The sequence below is a fragment of the Vigna unguiculata genome, chromosome 6 (genome assembly GCF_004118075.2).
Source record: "Vigna unguiculata cultivar IT97K-499-35 chromosome 6, ASM411807v1, whole genome shotgun sequence".
NCBI lineage: Eukaryota > Viridiplantae > Streptophyta > Magnoliopsida > Fabales > Fabaceae > Vigna > Vigna unguiculata.
This window is the reverse complement of record NC_040284.1, coordinates 33047731-33070510: the sequence shown is the minus strand read 5'-3', so window position 1 is coordinate 33070510 and position 22780 is coordinate 33047731. Positions and strand designations below refer to the sequence as shown.

At 29.3% G+C, this 22780-nt stretch overlaps 4 protein-coding genes across 6 annotated transcripts; 3 read left to right on the top strand and 1 right to left on the bottom strand.

Annotated features, from left to right (window-relative positions):
• The first annotated feature begins 318 nt into the window (after positions 1 to 318).
• Positions 319 to 1218, top strand: LOC114188660 (classical arabinogalactan protein 1-like). The gene has a single exon (XM_028077236.1). The coding sequence runs from the start codon at positions 610 to 612 to the stop codon at positions 952 to 954; it is 345 nt and encodes a 114-aa protein (XP_027933037.1). The 5' UTR covers positions 319 to 609; the 3' UTR covers positions 955 to 1218.
• A 9166-nt stretch (positions 1219 to 10384) lies between these two features.
• Positions 10385 to 11917, top strand: LOC114186636 (RING-H2 finger protein ATL54-like). The gene has a single exon (XM_028074599.1). The coding sequence runs from the start codon at positions 10546 to 10548 to the stop codon at positions 11728 to 11730; it is 1185 nt and encodes a 394-aa protein (XP_027930400.1). The 5' UTR covers positions 10385 to 10545; the 3' UTR covers positions 11731 to 11917.
• An 891-nt stretch (positions 11918 to 12808) lies between these two features.
• On the bottom strand, positions 12809 to 14781 carry LOC114188016 (H/ACA ribonucleoprotein complex subunit 4). Its single transcript, XM_028076493.1, has one exon. It carries the CDS (start codon positions 14731 to 14733, stop codon positions 13015 to 13017), a length of 1719 nt encoding a protein of 572 aa, XP_027932294.1. The 5' UTR covers positions 14734 to 14781; the 3' UTR covers positions 12809 to 13014.
• A 2900-nt stretch (positions 14782 to 17681) lies between these two features.
• On the top strand, positions 17682 to 21947 carry LOC114186879 (ubiquinol-cytochrome-c reductase complex assembly factor 1). 3 transcript variants are annotated; one of them, XM_028074942.1, is made up of 8 exons: positions 17682 to 17769; positions 17907 to 18054; positions 18169 to 18382; positions 19402 to 19568; positions 19786 to 19910; positions 20083 to 20143; positions 20739 to 20787; positions 21554 to 21947. In XM_028074942.1, exons 2-8 carry the CDS (start codon positions 17908 to 17910, stop codon positions 21631 to 21633), a joined length of 843 nt encoding a protein of 280 aa, XP_027930743.1. In that variant the 5' UTR covers positions 17682 to 17769; position 17907; the 3' UTR covers positions 21634 to 21947. The 3 variants fall into 3 exon arrangements, with proteins under 3 accessions (XP_027930743.1, XP_027930744.1, XP_027930742.1); XM_028074943.1 differs by having other exon boundaries at positions 17737 to 17755; XM_028074941.1 differs by having other exon boundaries at positions 17762 to 18054.
• Positions 21948 to 22780: the final 833 nt, after the last annotated feature.

Sequence of the window (22780 nt, the reverse complement as noted above, 5' to 3'; positions counted from 1 at the left end):
ATATTCTTCCTCCCCCATTCATTCATCATGTGCTTCTTAATACATTTTTTTAATATTTAATCCCTTATTTTAATTTCTTTTTCTTTCTACGACTTTTAAATATCCATAATTTAACATAATTGGCATTTTAATAGAAAATCAAAGTTATACATTTGCTTCCTTCGTGATCATACTATATGTGCAAATAGAATTAAAAATATGATGGCCCACGGAAGACTAGACCGTAGTCTTCCCCCAGTCCTTACAGTTGTGTGTTGTGGATCCCCACGAATTTCACACTTTCCTATTTCTTGACCGTTACAATTCCGGCACCCTTTCATCAACGGTACGTGTTCCTCGGAGCTCAGATCAGTTCCCACGTGTACTTTTCTGATTCAACCAAAATTGCGTTTCTGTGGACGCGACTCATCATTACCTCCCACGCTATCATATCAATTCATCAGAGCAATCTCCACCCTCGGATCCTCCCGTCACACCAACCTCTTATTCTATAAATTCTCACTCTGTCTCTTCATTCTTCTCAAACACACTAGTCTTAAAACCACGACAATCATTCTCCGATTTGCACCACTTTCACTGTCGATTCACTATTTTCTCTTACCTTCTCTGATGGCTTTGTCTTTCACTCTCATTCTCATGGTCGCCGCCATGTTAGTCTTTTCCGTCGTTGCACAATCTCCGGCGTCGTCTCCAAATGCCGCTGCTACCTCACCGGCCGTTTCTCCGTCCAAGTCTCCACCCACCGTTTCTCCGTCACCGGACTCCGCCGTGAGCTCTCCGCCATCTCCTCCTCCATCGTCTGCGTCCTCTCCCTCCCCTTCCGTCTCTCCATCGTCGATCTCTGCTCCTCCGTCCGAGGCTCCCGCACCTTCTGAGAATGGCGCTGCCTCGTATGGATTTTCTACCGTAGGATCTGTCGTAGTTGGTTTCTTCGCTGCCTTATTGGTCCTTTGAAACGCCTAATGTAGGAAAAGTATTCTCTCTCTTTGATTTAGAGTTTGTCGTAGCTATAGTCTATTGTTATTATTATTATTTCGTTTGGTTTGGAAAAGACGTTTCGCTTCACCTTGTTATTTTTCATTGAATTCGTAGTGATGCATAGGCGGTTCGGTGAAAGTAACTTGGTCTCATCTTTCGTTAGAGATTTGTGATTATGTCTTGATTGTTATAACACTCGGAGGCTCTTGCTCCTTATTCTTGTTGCGTACTTTGATTCGACATTCTTACGTTGTTGTTCTCAGCCAAACCAAAGAGAATGTTTTATTATTTTAACCAACACTAAAAAACTCAACTCTTAAAAGAAAAGGAAAAATCTGAGTTGAAACGGAAGAGACTATATAATCTTAGAAGAACTTTTGAATCAAAAGAATATAAGCAATGAAGCACTTTTCTTTGTAACCAAGATGTATTCTAATTGAAAGTCAGGATATAAACCCATCATCATTTTCTATAGTTGCGGTTTAATTACTTTTTTCTTTTTCTTTTTTTTTCAAGAATGTTAAATTTGTTTCGGTTTCTTTTAGTTTTTAGTTTGATAGAGTTTTGAAAAGTTATTATAAATTCATCCTTAACTATCATCAAAATTGATTCTAAAATTATGTTAACTGCATTTATAAAACAAATTATTTGTGTTAACAGATTCAATTCTGAATTCTACATCTGTTTTAATAAATTTAACAAAAATATGAAATTATATTAATTTTAAAAAAATTAGACTAAAACAATTTAATTTGATATATATGGAAGAGAAAATACTGATAAAAAAGTAATTAAATCTTTAATATTTTATCATTATATATCACATGAATAAAAATTTAATTCATATTTTAATTTATTGAAAAAGATAATTCTATTTTTTTTCTTATTTTTACTCTTTTTCAAAACGTTAGAAAAAAAATCTCGTTTAACTTCAACTTGATTAGTTTTTTACGTTAAACTAATTTATGGATATGCTTCTCCTGTATACTACAAATAATGATTATTTTCATTTGTAGTAAAATGAATTTAATTTAAGTATCGATACTAAATAACACTCTTTTTATTAAATATAAATAGTAAATAATTACTCTAATTATATTTGTATTCCTAATTTTAATTGCATATTGTTGATAATGATAAACTTATTTATAATCATTATTATAGTAATATTTGGTAAAAAATTAAAAGCAAAAAATGTATACCATGTTTGAAAAACAAAATTAATAAAGTTATGTAATAAGTGTATTAAAAATAAAATAATAAAATATGTTTTATAGAAGTATAGAAATATAAATTAGTATACGTTTTGAGAATAAAAAAATAAAATTAAAATTCACGTTTTAAAAATTGAAATATTAAATCGTTGTTAAATTCTATTATTTTAAATACGAGTCATGGAACAGTGATACAAATATATTTACTTTATCATCATCATTGTTAAATGTTATTAAATTCAATGTAACAAAATAAATTTAAAATAATTATTTTTTAAATTGTATTGGCTATTATTAAATCAGTCAAAACAGTAATTCAACGAAAACCTTATAACTAAATAATATTTAAAAAGATAAAATAATATTAAAATTTATTAAATTCAATATAAAAAAAGTTCCAATCAATATTCTTAAAACCGAGAAGTCAAAATATTAATTCAATGAAACGATTATAATAAAATTAATATTAATAACATAAAGTAAAAAAATATGATCTTATAGAATTATAATACTAATAACCAAGTATTTAACATTTTTATATAACATAAATATTGAAATAAAATACTTGCGACCGCTCATTTGATAATGAATTCCAGTGATCTAAGACACTGAAACATTCACATTTTCAAACATTCAACTACTTCTTACACCAACAAATATTATTAATTATTATTGTTACTATGTCAGTCTTAATCAATCAAGACTTTGAACTCACAACTTTAACATTTTTTTACCATCAAAATCATTTTATATCTCACTTGTTTTTAAGTTATATCATCTCGTGAAAATTGTTCTATCAGTAAAATTTTATACTATAAATTGAAGTTTACATTATTCTGTTTTAGTTTCTTTTTATATTACCATTTTCTTCCTATAATAATTAATTCATATCATGGTTTATATTATCTTAAATTATTATTAATACAAAATATATTTGAAGATAACTTATTATAAACACATGGTGGGAGAGGAAAACACAACATATATAGTAACTACAATAAAGAAAAAATTAAAGTAAATATTTGTAAGAAGCGAATGAATTTGATTTTGACCATAAATGAAACTTAATATATAAGTTATTAATTGGAATAGTATAATATCACTAAGATATTACATGTTATATATCACATTTACAATGTTACTACTTTATTTACTATTTAACGAGTAAATTAAGGTTTGTGATTTCTTCTCCCACACATTTCTAACAAGAATTCATCATCTTCATTGTATTTGTTATGCTTTAAATACAAATTTTGTAAAATGATTATTATTTCAAAATGTTGACTTTTTTGATAGAGTTTTTTTTTTTACAGAGTAGTGTGCTATTTAGTGAATTCTCAATTTCTTTGCGTGAAGATTTCATTTTTAACCAAATAAAAGAAAAGATTAATTACTTTAAAAATTTGTCGTTTTATATTAAGACTTCGTTTTCATTGAAAGATTATTTTGTAAATAAGAGGATGCATAGCAGGCAGAAAAAGTTGATTGGAAGAGTTAGAATGAAAGAAATAAGACTAAAATAGAAGTCTTTTGGTGACACCCAAAGAAGATGAGTGAATAATGAAGCATTCCTTAGGACACTTGCCTCTCTTTTCTTCTTTCTCTTTTTCCTTTTCCTTTTTTGTTTTGTTCTAACACACAAATTTAATGACCCTTCATTCATGCAAAGGAATTTTTTATTACTCTTATTACCTTCAAACAAATGTCACAGATCTGAAAAAAAAAAATGACCTGTACCTGTTAAAATTAAATAATATAAAGTTCTTTTGCGTTGTTCGGAAAATAAAATGTATAAAAATTTTAATTGTATGTAAAATTTCAGAAATTAAAATCATATTTAAATTAATTATATATATATTTATAATTTATTTTTAATTATTTTTCTACGACTTTTAATTTTTAAATTTAAATTTCCTCTGTAATTTGAAACATCTCTTGTTCGGTACACTCTTTATAGAAAGTTACCCAGGATCCTAAATAATGATGTTTTAACATTTTATTTATACTTTGATTACGGTTGAATTGAACAATATTAACTCCCATAGATTGTTGGATTTATATTTAATTTAATACATGTGTGAAACAAATAAAATAGTTCCCTCCCTTAATTTCTCAATAAATATAAGTCAATATGTAAAATATTTCGTATTAAATATAAACATTACTTTTTTTACTCTAGTTGTATCCCAGATAAATATAAATATTCTTCATGTTTGGTAGTAAATAAATATATTAATTTTTAATATGTTTTATTTTTTTCATTCAAATTTAAGAAACAAATGAAAAGTAAAACAAAATTGTATTTTTTTTTTTAAATTATATTTTCACTCTCATATTTTATTTATTTCTTGATTGATTCTTTTAAAAGAAAAATATTGGTATCTTAATTAACGTTAAAGAATAAATAATAATAAAAAAAATAAAAGTAAAAGTATATTTTTCCTTTCCAAAATTAGTTATGTCTCATCTATCTCCATAATAACTTGATTATTTCCTTTCATTCTCTTTTACATCAATATGGTCATGTTTTGTAGAGTGTGATAAATATGAATATTATTATAAAAGTCAAATGAATAATTTAATTTAATTTTTATTTTTGGATGATATTATTTAATTAATTTAAGTAACTCAAATATTTAAAATATTACAATTTTATAACAAAATTTATTTCCTAACTATACTTTAAAGTATAAATATATTGGAAAAAAATAATTATTAATTTGAAGAATGTGTTCTTTTAAAAAATATATTTTATTTTAAAAAATTAATTAATAAATATTCAAAATTTTTAACGGTATAATTTAATATAATTTAGTTAAAATAAATATATATATTTATTTATTTAATTTAAAGAATATATAAAATTTTAAATAAATATAAATATAAATTCATATATATATATATATATATATATATATATATATATATATATATATATAGTTATTGACTAAATGAGTTAGATGAATGTTGTTAAATCCGTACAGAGTGTTATATTTTATTTAATTTTAATTATGTTACTTGTAAATTTAGTACTTAACATCTTGAGAAATCTCCTTTTAGAAGTTTAACCCGTGATTTGTCTTTATAAGTAATTCAAAGCAGTGTAATTAAAACATATCCCACTAAGACAAACGTCATCAAAATTGAATGTAAAAATCTAAAAGACTAATCTCCATAGAAAGATTATTAAGAATTTAAATGTAAAGTCTCATAAGTAAGAAAAAAAAAACTTATGAAAGAAAAAAAAAATTGTAAAAACTCATTAATAATTGACCGATAACAATGTATAATCATTCATACAGATTAACTTTTATAAGTTATTAAATTAATTAAATAATATCATATTTAACAGTATATTATATATTAAATTATTCATTAAATTTTTATAATAGTATTCATATTTATCAAACAATACCAAACTGATTAATATTATAAAAGAGAATAAAAGGAAAGCAATCAACCTGTATTAAAGAGAGATGAAAGAGAAATAGTTTTGAAAAATACAATTTCTTTACATTTTTCATTTTTTTCTCAAATTTTAATGAAAAAATAAAAATAATTAAAATGTAATATACCAGGGCATATACCCTTGCCACGTATAGTATTATTTTAATAAATCTAAATTTCATTTATTTGATTTTACTATTTTTTTATATTTGAGTCTGCCTTTATAATTCTTCTAATATATACATTACTTTTTAAATTTTATTCTTTAACAAAAAATATTTTTTAAAATTAATATAATTATCATACAATTTTTATTGTTATATTTTAAAAATTTATTTATTTTTAAATTAAAATAATTATTAATAACAAAATAAAAATTAGAAAATAAACAAAAAATATTTTTTATTTATTAGCAATACAGTTTTATTTATTAAAATTATATTATTATTATTATTAGAAACAGTAAACACACTTCTTAATGTATATATATTAACATTTTTCCATATACAACAAAATAAACTTTGAAGGTATTATATTTTCATATTTTTATAATACATTATATACAAATGATATATTCTTTTAATATATACATTACTTATTCGATTTTACTCTATTAAATAATCTTTTTTTTAAATTAAAATAATTATCTTACTAATTTTATTGTTAGATTTGAAATAAATAAAATATATTTTCTGTTATTTTTAAATTATATTTACTCTTGATAATACATACACTTTCATTTACTATAAATAAAATATATAATAAATCAAAACGTTATCTTTTAAATAAATTTTAAGATGTATTGATCGTTCACATGTATAATATATATAAATTTGAATTTAAAAATTCAATAAAAATTAATAACTGTATAATTAATATTAATTGTTGTGTCGAAACTATTAAAATATTTTAACTATTATAATTATTTTTTCAATCAACGCAATGCAATGTTTAATTGATAAAAAGTTAATTAATATAAGTTAAAATAATTAAAGAAATTATGTGTACTGCATATTAAATTATATAATTATTATCATTAATAATATTAAAAATATGTATATGATACATAATATATAGTACATAATAGATATACATAATATGTTATTTGTGTTGAAATGTAAATTTTCCACAAATGTGTATATATTAATAATTAATAATTTCATATTGATATATTGAATAATATTTAATAATTCAACAATGAGTATTAAATGATTAATTAATGTATGATATATTAAGAAGGTAATTAATGTTTAGTTTTTAAAAATGTAATTAAATATAATTAATAAAAGAAAAAATTAATCATACACATTAATTTTAATAATTGCTAACATTAATAGTAATGAAAATATAGTTAATGTTAATTGATTATTACAACAATTGTTTTCATTAAATATAAATAATAATTCTCCAATTCATAAATATAAATTGCAATTAAAAAATGTAATTAAATTTAATTAATTATACAAATTAATTTGCATAACTCCTAATATGACTACTAACCTTAACAAAGACTTCAATAGCATATTTATAAACTCTTGTACTATGTCTCTATCTAAACAATTTTTTTTGATCTAGAAAAATTGTTGAGATCTGCATGTAGTATTAGGCTTGCACTAAATTTTGAATGATAAAATTTTATACCGACGATGTTTAATATTAAAATAATCAAATTTCATTATTTTAAAATGTTATTTTTTAGTCTTTACAATTTTTATATCTATAACAATATATATAAGAGATTATTCTTTTTTATCTACTTTTCAAAATACCAATTTTACCCTTTAAATATAATAATTTATTAAATTTTTTAAAATTGACCGTTATTTTTATCAACTTTTTATAAAATCAGATGTCTCAGCTTCTTCTCTTATTCTTTATTTATCAATGATTATTCTTTTATTTGTTCTGATATATTTCACTTTATTTTTAATAAATATAATTTTAATATATATATTAACTTAATAACATTATAATATTATCACCTACTAATATAATATCATGCATATTTAAAAAATACATACATACACAGATGTGCTATCGCGCCTGTGTTACGCTAATTAATATAATTAAAATAGGGTTAAATATATTTTTGTTCCTTAACTTTCACTAAAAATTAAAAGTATTTTTAAAAACTTTAATTTAATCCAGTTCCTCAATTTTATAAATCTTTATAAATGTATAAATTTAATTATTTAATTATGAATTAGTTATTTCAATCATTATTTGTCAGGTTTAATTAATGTTTCAAAATATTTATTTTAATATTAAAGTGTGAAAATGTGTCAAATATAAATAATTTAATTGTTATTGTAAAATTGAAATATCATATTAACTTAATACATTTAATTAATATTTATTTTAATATTAAAATGTGAAAATGTGTCAAATATAAATAATTCAATTGTTATTGTAAAATTGAAATATCATATTAACTTAATACATTTAGTTATACATTCATATATTTCTAATATTGAAATGAGACAAAAGTTGTAAAAGAGACTAATTTTTAAAAATTATATATTTTTAAAATTGATTGTAGAGCATACAAATGTTATAAAAAATTGAATAATATTTTAAGAAAAAATTGAAGACCTACCAGAAGCTTCCACGTGTTAATGTTTCCAAAAAGTTTCTTCTATATGCGGTATATATATATATATATATATATATATATATATATATATATATATATATATATATATATATATATATATATATATATATATATATATATATATATATATATATATATATATATATATATATTTCTCTACCGATAAACAGCAAACATGCTTTTTATATTATTTTCTGCAAAAATCACTTTTCAGTTAACTTCTCATTAAGACAACCGTTGTAAATCACAACGTTGTTATATTTATTGGGATAAAAATAGAATAAAAAAAATTTAACGTTTCTTTGAAAAATAAACGTCATTTAATTAGACATATTTTATGTGTTTACAGGATGAAGGGAGGGAGCAATTTTATTTGATTTTAATTAGAAAACGAAATAACTTTTTAATCTAAACAAATGTTGTTCCATATTTTACTCAAATCACTGTTGTTTTAATTCAGCCAAATTAAAAGAAGCCAACATGTTAAATAATAAAATATTATATTACTAAATTTATATATCTCACAAATCAAAACCAATTCAAAACAACATCAAATAAAAGTTAATTTAAACTAATATAATGTAACAATAAAAAAGTCCTTGTTTATTCTAATTAGGTGACCTATATACAAAAGAAAATGTCGATCAACAAATATTATAATATTATGAAGTAGATTAACCTAAGTGAACTTATAGAAACACCTAACAAAAAACAAAATAGTAAAATTGTAGCAAGATGAATTAAAATCAGTGTAATTTTCTATAACAATGGTTAATTCAATAAGATTACTGTAATAATTAATAATTAATTTGGTGGAGATCTGACTATTTTATGAGTGAAGTGACGGTAAACGTTATGAAAATGAAATCCAACTGTCTACCAAAACCTAAAACTCGGAATCACCAAACACAGAAGCAAACGTTGTTTTTTTCCGTTTATTATATATGTTTTTAGAACACACAAACACGTATTACTATATGTATAGAAGAAAAATTATTTAGACGATAACATCCAACTCATAAAATTTATCATTTATTTTGGCTAACGGAGAAAGATTTCTGTCATCTCATCAATAAATATTATTTAATATAATGGTTATTTTCTGAAAAATAAAAGTTTGACATTTTAATTCCATTTCGTATTTATTATAATATAAAGCAAGCATTTTCTGAAAGTTAAAGTTGGCCCACACACGAGTGGGGAACGTTAGCTAAGTAAATGCGTCACCTTAATGTTAATTGATAGTCAACTGTATTAAATAAGATGTTTATTATAAAATTAAACCAACGTAAATGGTTTAATTATACTAATGCGCGCATCTCATTCTATCATATCGTTTTAAGTATTTTTTGCAAATTTTGTTTAATTAATAATATCTTATAATAGTTACATTTTCATTGTTTAGAATTAAAAATGATAATTTAATTATATGTAGCAGGTTGTAATAAAATTTTCTTATAAAACCTACCACATAAATAAAAGAATCCCACAAACAACACCCTGTTCTAAAAATTTTGTAATGGATGTGTTATACTTTCTCAATGTTTATTGATTCCCAAAAGGGGTGGTGCATTATTTAATATTGATTAAACAAGATGACGACTTTCGGCAAAAACAAATATATTAGAAATAATTTTAGCCATTTTTAATATACAAAAGAAAAACACTATTCAGTATACTATTTTGAATGTATTTTAATGTAAAATATTAAAAAATGGTCAATTTTACGATTCATTTAATAAATGTCTTTATTTTTATACATTTAGTTTTTTAAGTTTAAGTGAGATTTAAAATTAGTCATTTATCAAAATTTTTGATCAATTTAGTTATTCATCTTTATAAATACGTGGATTTAGTTATTTTAATCAAATTTTGTTTTTGTTAAATTTATTTGAAATTTCAATTGTGTTTTATAATAATATTTGAATTAGTATTTAAACTAAAATAGATCAAATTATATAAATAATTTAAATATTATCGTAAAATGTGTTTGAATTGTTAGATGAATAAGATGTGGATAAACAATTAAATCTATATATCGCTAAAAATGAAAGACTGGATTTATAAAAAAAATTAAGAAAAAAACTGTCATAGTGTAATTTTATTATTCAATGCAACTGCTACCAGTGGGATGTGAACACCTTTAAAGACAAAATTCTGTGGTATGGTTTGGAAGTCAAAGTTTGAGACTTGATGTCGTGATCATCATCATCTTCTTCTTCTTCATCATCAGTCCAAATTGTGATGCTGATTTGAGGCCTTCTTTCTTCCCGATCCAGCCCCTTCTATGAAATGGGTCTGCGTCATCTCACAAACTTGATGACGCCATTGCCAGAACTCTGTGCCTCACTATGTCATGTGAGGAAGTCCGAGCCTTGTTCATCAGATTGCAAGGTTTGCATCAGGATCTGCCTCACCAATCCCGAAAACCCTAATTATGATTCTCCTCCTGCGCCGCCGCCGCCACCGCCACCGCCACAACTTCCCCCTTTCAATCTATATAACGATGGCGCAGATGAATCAAGCAGCCACAGAATAGCCACCTATTTGTTCCTTGCTCTTGCTATTCTAACCGTTGCTTTCTTTGTCGTTTGTTGTCGCACCATCTATACCAGGTTCAGCTCGAGGAGGAGGGAATCATCGAGGCACCAGCCAGAGAACACCGGAGGCAATGATTTTGTTGATGAAGAGCATGGAGCTGTGGTGGATCACCCCATATGGTATATCCGCACCCTTGGCCTTCAGCAATCGATTATCAATGCCATCACAGTTTGTAGGTATAAGAAAGGAGAGGGCTTGATTGAAGGAACCGAGTGTGCGGTTTGCTTGAGTGAGTTTGAAGAGGATGAGAATCTCAGACTTTTGCCTAAATGCTATCATGCTTTTCATTTACCTTGTATTGATACCTGGCTTAGGTCTCATACCAATTGTCCCATATGCCGGGCTCCCATTGTTTCCGACCTTGCAACTGCTAGGTTGGACTCTAGTTTTCTTGATTCAAATTCCTCTGGACATACCCATGTGGAAATTTTGGAAAATAGTGCTCCTGGTTCTGAATTAGGGAATAGGGCAGAGGAAGAGAGCCAAATGGAGGCTGAAGATGGATTTAGGGTTTGTGAAACTGAAACCCCAGTTGAAGAGGTGCCAGACATTCTTCCTAGAAGATCTGTTTCTCTGGATTCCTTCTCTGTTGCAAATATCAATCGTGCTCTTGCAACAGTGGGATCTAATGCTAACTCAAAAAGAGTGCTTGGAAGCGTGGATGATGATGCTGTTTCTTCTTCTTCTTCAAAGGTGGGTTCTGGAAGCGATTTGGCAACAACTTCCAAAGGAAGCTCTTCTTTCAGGTTAACTAGGTATCTGCAGGGTGCTTCTAGTTCTTCAATGAAAAGGTCACAGTCCTACAATGGAAAGTACCTTCTGTCTTGGTACGGTCGCAATCAGAAGAAGCCAAATGCTCCTCTGAGAAGCTTTTAGTAACATTTGGACTGCTAGCTTTTGATAACTTCCCAACTAAAATGTACATGTAAGCTCTCTACAAGGTGAGATGAGAGCTTCAATTTTTAATTACTGCGTCAAGCAACTTATGTGATGCTCAAGTGTATGTAAATCTGTAAGTTGCAAATAAATACATTGCTGAATTTTGCTTAGACAGTTAGTTCTACGTATAGTGTCATCACATGAAACTGTGCTGATGGTAGTGTCATACAATGATACAGAGAAATAGAATAAAAGAGCTAACAAATCACTGAAATTCTGTGCTCCAAATCGTTACAGAAGGATAAATTGTTTATCTGCTGCTTTTTAAAATCTTCCTAACTTGCAATTGATGAAAAATGAATACAGGGTTTCATGGACTTGTGCGTAAAATTTTAAAGATAAATAAATTTTCCATATGAATTTGTAATGACTTGCTATAAAACTATTTTAGGTTTTGTTGAGTGAAACAGGATTTGGCAGAAGAAAAAAGAAAAAAGAAAAATGGTAGAGATTTTTTATATATTGTTTGGTTTAATTTGAAAGAAGAAAATAAAAAAACTAATAGAAACAAAATACCATCGGGTTGTCTTGGAGGGAGAAGAGATTCAAGATATCTCATCTCAAATGTATTAACAAAAGTACTAATCTTTACATTTTAAAATGTAAAATTAGAAAATATGAAAGATATAACTTTCAATCTTTTTCCACTCCTGTGAGAACAAAGAAGGATACTCCCTATCTCCATTAAAATCTCTCTCTTCTTTCCCTTTGCCCTTCAACTAATAATGAAACTAAATTGCAGAAGAAAAAACAACACCATTTTTGAAAAATATTAAACTGGAATTATTATATTAATTGACTTTTAAAATCAAAATTATTTATGAAGTAACCGAAGAACCGTTTTAATCTGCATTGCTAAAGAACCTAAAATGCTAATGTATACTGTCACCATGTTTCAGCTGGAAACAGGGCAAATTCGCTGCAGAATTCTCCATAAACATTTGTCTGAGATTATGTATATAGAAAAGCTACGCATATGAGCAGACAAACATGAGCCGGAGACATTGCTAACGGATTACGGATAAATTGTAGGTGATCTATTAAACGAAGATCATGCATACTACATGTTGCCATAAACACGGTTGATGGAAAAGTTAAGAGAAAAAGCATAAGAAAAACTACCAAAATGTTAACCAACAGTACACTAATTCAATGCGAAATTTTAAAAGATCAACAAAAATAGGCATTACATAGTAAACAAACACAAAAATATGGTTTCCTCTATTCTTCCTCGGCATCTTTGTTTTTCTTTTTCTTATGCTTCTTCTTTTCACTCTTATCAGCATTACCGTCATCCTCCTTTCCATTGCTAATTTCTGCAGCAGCAGCAGCAGCTTCTTTGTCTTTCTTTTTCTTCTTTTTCTTCTCAGACTTGTCTAACTCCGGCGAAGCGTCTTCAGCCTTATCCTTGTGCTTCTTCTTCTTCTCCGTTTTCTCCTCATCCGCAGAGGCTACTTCACTGCTATCCTTATCCTTCTTTTTCTTCTTCTTCTCTTTCTTGTCAACTTCAACCTCCACAGCCTCATCAGCTACCTTCTTCACCTCTTCTACATCCACTTTCGCCTTCTTGGCAGGGACCGAAACTGGGCTATCAGTGCTTTCATGTTTCTTCCTCTTCCGTCCTTCACCATCTGCATCCTTCTTGACCTTCTCATCCTCAGGTTCAGGCGCAGCAGCCATACCAGCAATCATACTATCCCCACCGGTGGGCAAAACAAGATTCCTAAGCCACTCCTGGGGAGTCTTCTCATTGGGCTTCCCATGCTTATCCAACTTCCCTTCAGAAATAAGCTTCTTCTTCATGGAAGCTCTAGGTCCCAAACCCCATTTCCTTGGATAAGTATCCCTATCCATGACAACCCTCTTGATCTTGGCCACAACCCCATGATCACAAGTGGCCATAACAGCAGTAGTCATCTCAGCAATCCCAAGAGCAATAGCCTCACCCTTGGTGGTCATAAGCACAACCTCCTCCCCAACATCAATATCATTCTCAAACCTAAGCAACCCAGGAATCATCAACTTAGCACCATAGCAAATGGCATTCACAGCAGAGTCCTTAACAACCAGCCTCTTATAGCTAGTCAAAAGAATCTCCAAGGGCATAACAGCCCTCCTCAAATAACTCTCATCCCTAAAATTATCATAAACCCACTGAGCATCCATGACATCATGCATGCTCACCATGTTATCCTTCTCCCCCATGATCCCAGAGCGAACCCTCCTAAGCTCTTGCATATGGCCACCCACGCCAAGAAGCAACCCCAAATGAACACACATAGTCCTAACATACGTCCCAGCCTCACAGGAAATCCAGAAAACAACTAAGTGCCTATCAGGGTCATACTCAAGGAGCTTACTTTCGTAGATGGTCCGGATGCGGAGCTGGCGTTTGACGGCGGAGATCAAGGGGGGACGCTGGAAGACGGCGCCGGTGAGGGTCTCGAGGGCGCGTCCAACCTTGGCGACGTCAGGGACGGCGGAGTGGAGGCGGGCGATACAGACGTATTCCTTGCCGGCACCCTGCTGGGACTTGACGAGGCGAGTGGCGCGGTCGATACAGACGATGAGGTTGCCGGTGACCTTGGGGTCGAGGGTACCGGAGTGGCCGGTCTTCTCGACGCGGAGGAGGCGCTTGATCCAGGCGACGACCTCATGGGAGGAAGGGTTGGCGGGCTTGTCGAGGTTGATGACGCCGTATTTGAGGTATTCGGGGAGGGGGCGTTTGAGGGGGGAGTAACCGGAGGGGATGGGGGTGTAGTGGCCGGTGCGGACGTTGAGGCGATCGTAGTTTTTGAGGAGGATGGGCCATTGAGAGGTGTCGATGGGGGGAGTGAAGCTCTGAGGCTTTATCATCAACCCCTCATCTTTACCTGCTTGCTCCTCTTCCTTCTTGCTGCTGCTGCGCTCCTTCTTCTTCTTGCTGTCTGACTGAGACATGGTGACGGTAGGGTTTTAGGACTGAGGCCAATGGAGGCCATCAAACTCAACCAGGGTTTTAATTAAAAGGACTCACCATCTCTGCTCCGCTGGGCCGGGCCACTCCACACACCAATCAAACGGGCATTGCTTCCTGCACCCCATCTTTTTTTTTGACACCTTGTACATATGTTGATAATACCATTTTACCCTTGATAGAAAATTAATAAAAACCTAAAATATACTTTATGCCCTAATTTGTTCTTCAATATTATGAATTGCGGGATATAAAATATATATTTTGAATTATATATAAACCTAAAGTTAAGTTTTACAGTATAAAATATATGTTTTGTAAATAAAATACATTTTCAAAGGGAGAATTATATTTCAAATTATATAATCTTGAATATATTTTAAAAAAATCATTCAAATTTCTATAAATGGTAATATGCAAGGAGAGGGATCAAGAGAAGTTAAGTAGTACTTGCCTTTTGTTTACTTTAAATGATGATTTTGAAGGAAAGTTTTGTTTCAAAAGATAGAGACGTGAAAATGAAGAGATTTGAAAATAAAATTTATGAATGAGTTGATGGATATCATTGATAAAAATAAATAAATTAAAATATAACATACTACAAGTTTGTCTTTATGATCATGATTAATGTAAAATAAAATTGAAATAAATAAGTGTTCTATAACTTATTGGAAGGTATGAGTATTTAAACTTCGCTTGACCTCAAATCCTAAACGATGTGGGTGTGAGACTTATTGGGTGTACCAGAACAATAAGACATAAGATACTACAAGGTACTTGTATGTATTTTCTTTTATGTTAGTAAGTATATATTGTGTTGAAAAGGTTTAGATGTTGAAGAAATAAATAAGAAATATTGGTTAGCTCATAATCAAGTAAAAAATGATTTATAGTTTTAGAAAGTCGTTATATTTATAAAAATGTAAAGAGTAGACTTCGTAAAAATACAAAGGATAGAGTGTGCGCAAATATATAAAATATATTTTTAAAAAATAAAAAAGGATAAACTATGAAGAAATATGTAGATTAAAGTCGTTAAAAATACATACCAGCGTATTGACAAATTAGTTTAATGTGTATTATTATGCTCGTCTAATTAGTGCATTGATTGACTCGCCTAATATGTATTGTTAGATTTGTCTAATCAATATATGGATACACTCGTCTAACATGTATTAGTAGACTCGTCTGATAAATGTATAAACGTATTTGTCTAATGTGTATGGCAAGACTTATTTATTTAGAAAATGAATATAGTCATCTAATGTATATTGATAGGCTCGTCTAATACCTGTATGAACAAACTCATGTAATGTATATTGTTAAATTCGTTTAATTAATTATGGAAAACTTGTTTAATTTGTTTCAATAGTGTATGGATAAACTCATCTAATGTGCAGTCTCAAACTTGTCCAATAAATACACATGAAGTGTATTAATAAATTCGTCCAGCATCTACATATAACACATGTAATTGGTGACAATAATTATTTTTGTATATTATTACGTTTTTAACTGTCATTATTTTTGCGTGTTGGATTTGAAAATGCCTCAGATCTTAGAAAATCACTTCATATGCAATAATGAGAAATATGTCACTGTCGTATTATATTGTAAAAAATAGCGATTTTAAACAAACATCGTATAAAAACTGTCACTGTATACACAATTAGTTATAAAAGGAAGAAGATAAAATCTATAACAATATATAAAGGGATTTCCCTTTTTGTGTCCACTTTTCAAAATACCGATTTTACCCTTTAAATATAATAATTTATTAAATTTTTAAAAATTGATCGTTATTTTTACAAACTTTTTATAAAATCAGATGTCTCTACTTCTTCTCTTCTTTTTTATTTATCAATGGTTATTCTTTTATTTGTTCTGATATATTTCACTTTATTTTTAATATATATATATATATATATATATATATATATATATATATATATAAATTATATTTAAAAAATACATACACACAAGTGCGATAGCGCCTGTGTCACGTTAGTAATAATAATAATAGTTATAATATCAATAAATAATAATATTTCAATTTTATTTTAATATAACTTCATCGACTAAAACTATTATTTTAAATAATAGCTAACATTTTATTTTAATATATTTTACATTTACATTAACAATATTTTAATTTAATTACACAAAAGTAAAATTAAAATCTTACGATTTTATCACTGAAAATATTTTTTAATCTGTTAAACTAATTACATCACTTATAAACTTTTTTTCTCATCTAGCATTAATTTTCACCATCTTTTCCTTGATCAAAACGATCCCACGCTCAATTTTATTTGTCCAGAACTCCACTCATTTTTTCACTTTCATATCTATCCACAAACTTAATCACAAAGACATGAAGGTATTCCAGCACTATGAAATGCAGAAAGAAAACATGGAGGTGCAGAAAGTAATGGCTTGCAGAATCCTCCATCAAGCCCAATCTTATTTTTATCTTATTTATTAATTATTAAGAGTAACCTTATCTACTATTATTGTAATTATAAGTAGGTTTAATTAAGTATCAAATCTATTATAAATTTGTTGTGTGTTTTTGTTAATTTTTTCTGTCTAATAAGCATTTAAAATTTGTATGTTTTGTTTTAATCCTTTTGATTCTTTGTCTTCACATATTAATTTTTTATTAATATAAAGTAATATAAAAACAATAAAAATCATGTTATTTTATATAAAATATATATTAATTATAAAAATTTTCACTTTTATTTTTAACAAGGAGGAAGTAAGGTGGACATTGTAGGATAGTATAATATCGCCTCACCAAATTAACTAAAAATATATATTTTAAATATTTAATAGAAAATTGATAAAAATTAAACTAAAAATTAAAAAAATTTATATGTAGTCAAAACTCAATTACTTAATTAACAGTTATAAGTGATCACAGGGGAGTGAGAGGACCCGGTCCATCATAGTCCGGTTTAAACCAACTTCTTTAAGTTTCATTTCTCATAGCCGCTGAGTTTGGTCTGTGTTCAGAGGTTTCAAATTGAATCCTTTTCTATTGATATATTTTTTCAATCGTTCTTCTTTCTCTTGCGTTGCGTGTCACTGTGTTGTTCTCTGGGTTGTGGTGCATAACGCAATCTATTAAGCTTTGATTTCGATTCATAACCAGAATGTTACGAAGGTGGAGCAAAGTAGTTTCTCCAATCTCCAAATTTGGATCGCAGAGCCATCTTAATTTCCTCAAGAATGTCACGCGCCAAAGCTACGCTGGGGTTGCACCCGCGCCCACGATAGAGGACAAACCTCAACCCCCCGCGGTATGCAAACTTCACTCTCTTTCGCTCTTCAACCATAACTCAACTTCGCAGAACTAAAATGGAAAGGAACTACTATTGATTTGATGCTGCTAACCCAAAATTTGTACTTAGCAGGTTAACCCACACAAAATGTTTTGGTCTAAACCCTGTTCGCTGGCCCTGCCCCCTGACTCACCCCTCAGAGTTGAAGAACCTAATTATCAGGGAATCAAGCGTTTCATGCTCAAACTCATGCTGTTTTATAGTAAGCAGAGCAGGTCAATTCGAGGGGCTAATGTTGTGTACCATAGAATCATTTCACAAGTTGATAAACCTCCCATTTATGAAGGTCCGTTCTCCTCGTAGCAATATAATCAACCGTAGCTGTAGCTCAGATGCACTTATGCTTTTATGATTATTCACTCACACGATTATGCTCTTATACCCCATCCTAGGTTTTAAACTGCGGTAGTGGTTGAGGACACCCCCAAAAAGCTTGATGTTGGGGCCAAAATCACAGTTGCAGACCCTTTTTTGAAACTTTAATCTCACTAATTTAGTCTTCTGGGCGGCTTTGGGGTTGAATAAATTGACAGCCAATGATTTTCTCACAATACAAAGCTTCATATATATAGGAGTTATGCATCTCTAGTAGTTTGGGTATTTTTATTGAAGCCCTTTTCTACGATATTCTGCTTGTTTGCTATCAGTGGAAGCTCTTGCTTTCCCCTCCTATATTTTTAAATACCTGGTGACTTGTACTTGGTAGAATAAGAATACAAGGTTTAATGGATTTGTGCATGGAATTTTAATGATAGATTCATCCTCCGCATGGGTAATATGACAAAACTGTTCATATCACTTCACTCTATTCTTTTCTTGATTCATTATTGTATTAGGTTCTCTGGTGATGAATATACACCGACTTAAAAACCATGTTGTTTGAGTGTTGTGTTTTGTAGCACTTTGTTTTATAATGTTTCTTTTTCTTATTGTTCTATATTTTCGTGTGGGGTTTTAGAGAATTTATTTTCTGATGATAGAAATCTTAACAAACTAAAGACGACATTTTGGCCATTTTATGACGGATAAAAATATCATTTCCTCCTGTTGACATTTGTTTATGCTTTTGAAGTTCCCACCATTTAAGGAAAGGCAACTGTGTCATGCTTGTTTGGGAAAGTTTATCCTTTTTGGTGCTAGTGTGTCTCCGGTGATTTGATATATATGTGCTTCGACAAATTAGTTGCTTGCAATCATAATCGAGTAATCATGGCGTGGAAGGAGTTTGATTTGTATCAGTTTAAAGTTTTTTTAAAACTAATGTAAGCTCTTCTGGCATTCTAAACTTCTTCTATTCGCTTGCAGTTTTTAACTTGGAGAAAACATTCAAAACAACATTCTCTTTACTTGTACTTCATATGTGGTTATGTTTGCGTCGGTTGAAGCAAGAGGGAAATGAGGGTGTTGAATTTGGGCAATACCTTTATGAGATTTACAATCATGACGTGGAGCTAAGAGTGTCCAAAGCTGGAGTAAGTAGTCATTTATTTATGAGTAGATATATTTTCAGGAACAATGTACACTGAAAATTTTCCTTAATATTTCCTTTTAGAATATTTAGTAGCTCTTGTTTGACATCATTATTCCTCGATAGTTTGCCTGAAATTCCCTTTTTGCAATTTATCCAAAGTAGTATGGGGACTTGCCTCTGTATTGGTGATTTATGATCGTTCAAATTTGAAATGGAAGGTTAACCTACTACTGACTAAGTGGATGAAAGAGCTTGAGAAGATATTTTATGGAAACATTGTTGCCTATGATACCGCACTTCTTCCAGAAGCTAAACCGGGTGATTTCTCAAATGCTATATGGAGGTCGGTACTAATCTGAATGTAATCCTCTTCCTGTTGAAAGTAGGAAACTTTAGACCAATGCTTCGCTTCTCTCAGTTTTGGATATTGAATCAGTGAAGACTCAGTGCTAACACCTATTACTTCCTTTATATTCATAGTTTATCCTCATCTGTGCTATCTTTTGGGGTTTCAGGAATATATTCTCTGAAGATGGGTCTTCAACAGAAGACGATGCTGCATCTCAATCAGTGCAGGTATGCCTATATACGTAGCATTTTTCATTATATTTGCAGAAAAATATTGTGTGAATTTTCTAACATAGGCTTTTGGGATTGGGACTATTCCTTGGTATTTCAATTTAAGCCAAGATGTTGAACCCATGGGCAACTGGTTAATCAAGCCATACAACTTGTTAATGTTAACCATTCACCAATGAAGTTACTTCTTAACCTGCTGTCATTCACCACTTGCCTCCACTCTGGGTTAATATTTTGGCATGGCTTGACTTTTCAAGAATTCATACTTTTATTGTTGACCAATTTTTTTGACACATTGCCGTTATGATGGAGTTTCTTTTTCAAACTTGGCGAGCATAGTGATCACTTTTAATGAAGTAGAGACTACTGGATGAGTGGCTTTCTTTCCTGAATTCGTATTAACTGCCACTTTACTACCTAGAAATGTTTCCAAAGCAAATTCTTCATTCTAGTTATCATGAATTTTTCATTCTTTCCCTTGCCCTTCATATTTTAACTAAATGCCAGATGCTTTAAGTTGTATCCTGAGTGCTATCTTATTTTCCTTGTTTATATTAACTATACACACATTTATACTGAACTATTTTTTTAGGCGCTCGCCAGGTATGCTCGCCGGGAAGAAAGTTGCATGACTTTAACAGGTAAAACACTGTCCGTTTTCTCTTTGTCTGTAAGAAATGTCTGTTATGTTTATAATGTAATTATTATTGATCATGAAGTGGACGACTTAAACAGGTAAACACCGTCTGTTTGTCCTTGTCTGTAAAAATTGTTTGTAGATGTAATTATGTGTTATATTATTATTGACCATGAAGTGGATGAAAAATGATGAGCGAATGCCTGCTGCTTTATAATTGGTGGTAGAGTGAGCTGAAGAGCTCCCCATCACACCACGAGGGTCTCATTTGAAACCTGCTAAAAAGGGTTTCGAGGCCATAGGAAAGCAAGGAAGTATTATCTGCAAGGAACCCAGCCTTAATTTTGTGGAATATTCTGATCAATATGGCTAGTTTTTACATCATGAGTTTTTTTCTGCAAATGATAGAGATTTGCATCTTTATATTTGTGGACTTCCTGCTACACTTCTATCGTACGGACTGCAATCCCTCTTTTAACTAAATAATCGTTAACATTATTTGTTATTTCACTGGTGTCGTCTAGTTTGAAAAATACATAGTTTCCACCAAGTCATTATATATTTATATAATGCTCTCTGCATTTTACTTCTGACCTCCCAAAGAAACATTAAAAGTTATTTTGAAGTCAGATACTCCATGCACATTAGTTGTTTCACTAGTGCAATGCAGGAAATTTTGAAAGATATGTCAATGAAAGAATTCTAGCAGATCTTATGGAAATATTGTTTTCTGTTTTTTCTTTTAATTTTGAGTTTTATTGAATTGGCAGATAAAGAAGCACTATATTCAGGGAATTTCATGTTCACCTCATTGAAACATGAGAACAGAAGAGGAAAGGGGCCTCAATGATTAGTGACGATTTCTAAAGTGTGATTGGGTAATTGAAAATACACGCTGTTAATTTTTTTTTTACTTCCAAAAAAAAATGTTCAATAATTATGACAAAAGGTTTGTGCCCTTCTCCGTAAGTCTTTATACCTTAGTAGCTTGGTGTCTAGATATTAGATTTTTTCATATTCTTGCCCTGTTAAACAAGAAAAGAAAGAGGGCGGAGTGATTAAAAAGTGTCGCTCTTTCTTTTTTTAGTCCTCTGTTCTTTACAGCGTTTTAGCTGCTATTAACCAGCGTTTTAGTCCTTCGTAACGGAGTTTATATGACATTAATTAATGACGTGCATAATTTCTGTTTGTGATAAGCTCATGAAAATGTTGTTCAGCAATTTGCGATTTATCGCTAACTTCGACGGGTACTTTTAGCCTTAAGCAGTAGAGAGGCTTGGGTTATTATTCTCTCGGCATTTCCAAGTCTTGGTTTTTATCATAATTTTTATTAGAATACGTTGACATGCTATAATTAAGATCTTAAATTTAAAATTTGAGTCATATACAAGATTCTTAATCTTAAAGAAAAAAAACATTTAATTATGGTTAAAAACTAAAAGATGTCAGTATTTTTTTTTTATTGAAGTTTATAAAAAAGAATGATTAACTTAGAGCCTTGCATTGTTGGGTCTACCTTGGCCATGCATGGCGACTGCTATGTTTTTGACGTAAATTTTGGAAGCTACAAAAAGAATACTTTTTGTACGTAAAAATGTAATAGCATATTTTGTGGTAGGAGTGGTTTTTAGTGTAAGGTAGAAGAATCTTTAAAACTTAACCGAGCGAGTAAAAAATTTGTTATACTATTAGGTCAACATAAACTTAGGGTTCGAGATGTAATAGTATAATTATAAATGAATATAATAGTTTTGTATGAGTTAATTATTTACATAATTTGTCCAAAATATTATAACAATGGATTTTAAGTTAAGTCTTCAGCCTCGACTCTCTATTTAATATATATATTATTTTTATAAAAAATAATATAATATAATAAAAATGTAAAATATAATAAAATATTTATTTTATTCTAATATAATAAATACTTAAAATATGTTAATAAAAATTAATTTAAAAACATAATTAATTAATTAATTATATTACAGAAATTATTT

Coding starts and splice junctions, on each gene's coding strand:
- LOC114186636 (XM_028074599.1), top strand. CDS start 10,546: ATGGGTCTGCGTCATCTCACAAACTTGATGACGCCATTGCCAGAACTC.
- LOC114188016 (XM_028076493.1), bottom strand. CDS start 14,733: ATGTCTCAGTCAGACAGCAAGAAGAAGAAGGAGCGCAGCAGCAGCAAG.
- LOC114186879 (XM_028074942.1), top strand. CDS start 17,908: ATGTTACGAAGGTGGAGCAAAGTAGTTTCTCCAATCTCCAAATTTGGA. Junction 19,911..20,082: donor TTCTCAAATGCTATATGGAG/GTCGGTACTAAT, acceptor TTGGGGTTTCAG/GAATATATTCTCTGAAGATG. Junction 20,144..20,738: donor CTGCATCTCAATCAGTGCAG/GTATGCCTATAT, acceptor CTATTTTTTTAG/GCGCTCGCCAGGTATGCTCG.
- LOC114188660 (XM_028077236.1), top strand. CDS start 610: ATGGCTTTGTCTTTCACTCTCATTCTCATGGTCGCCGCCATGTTAGTC.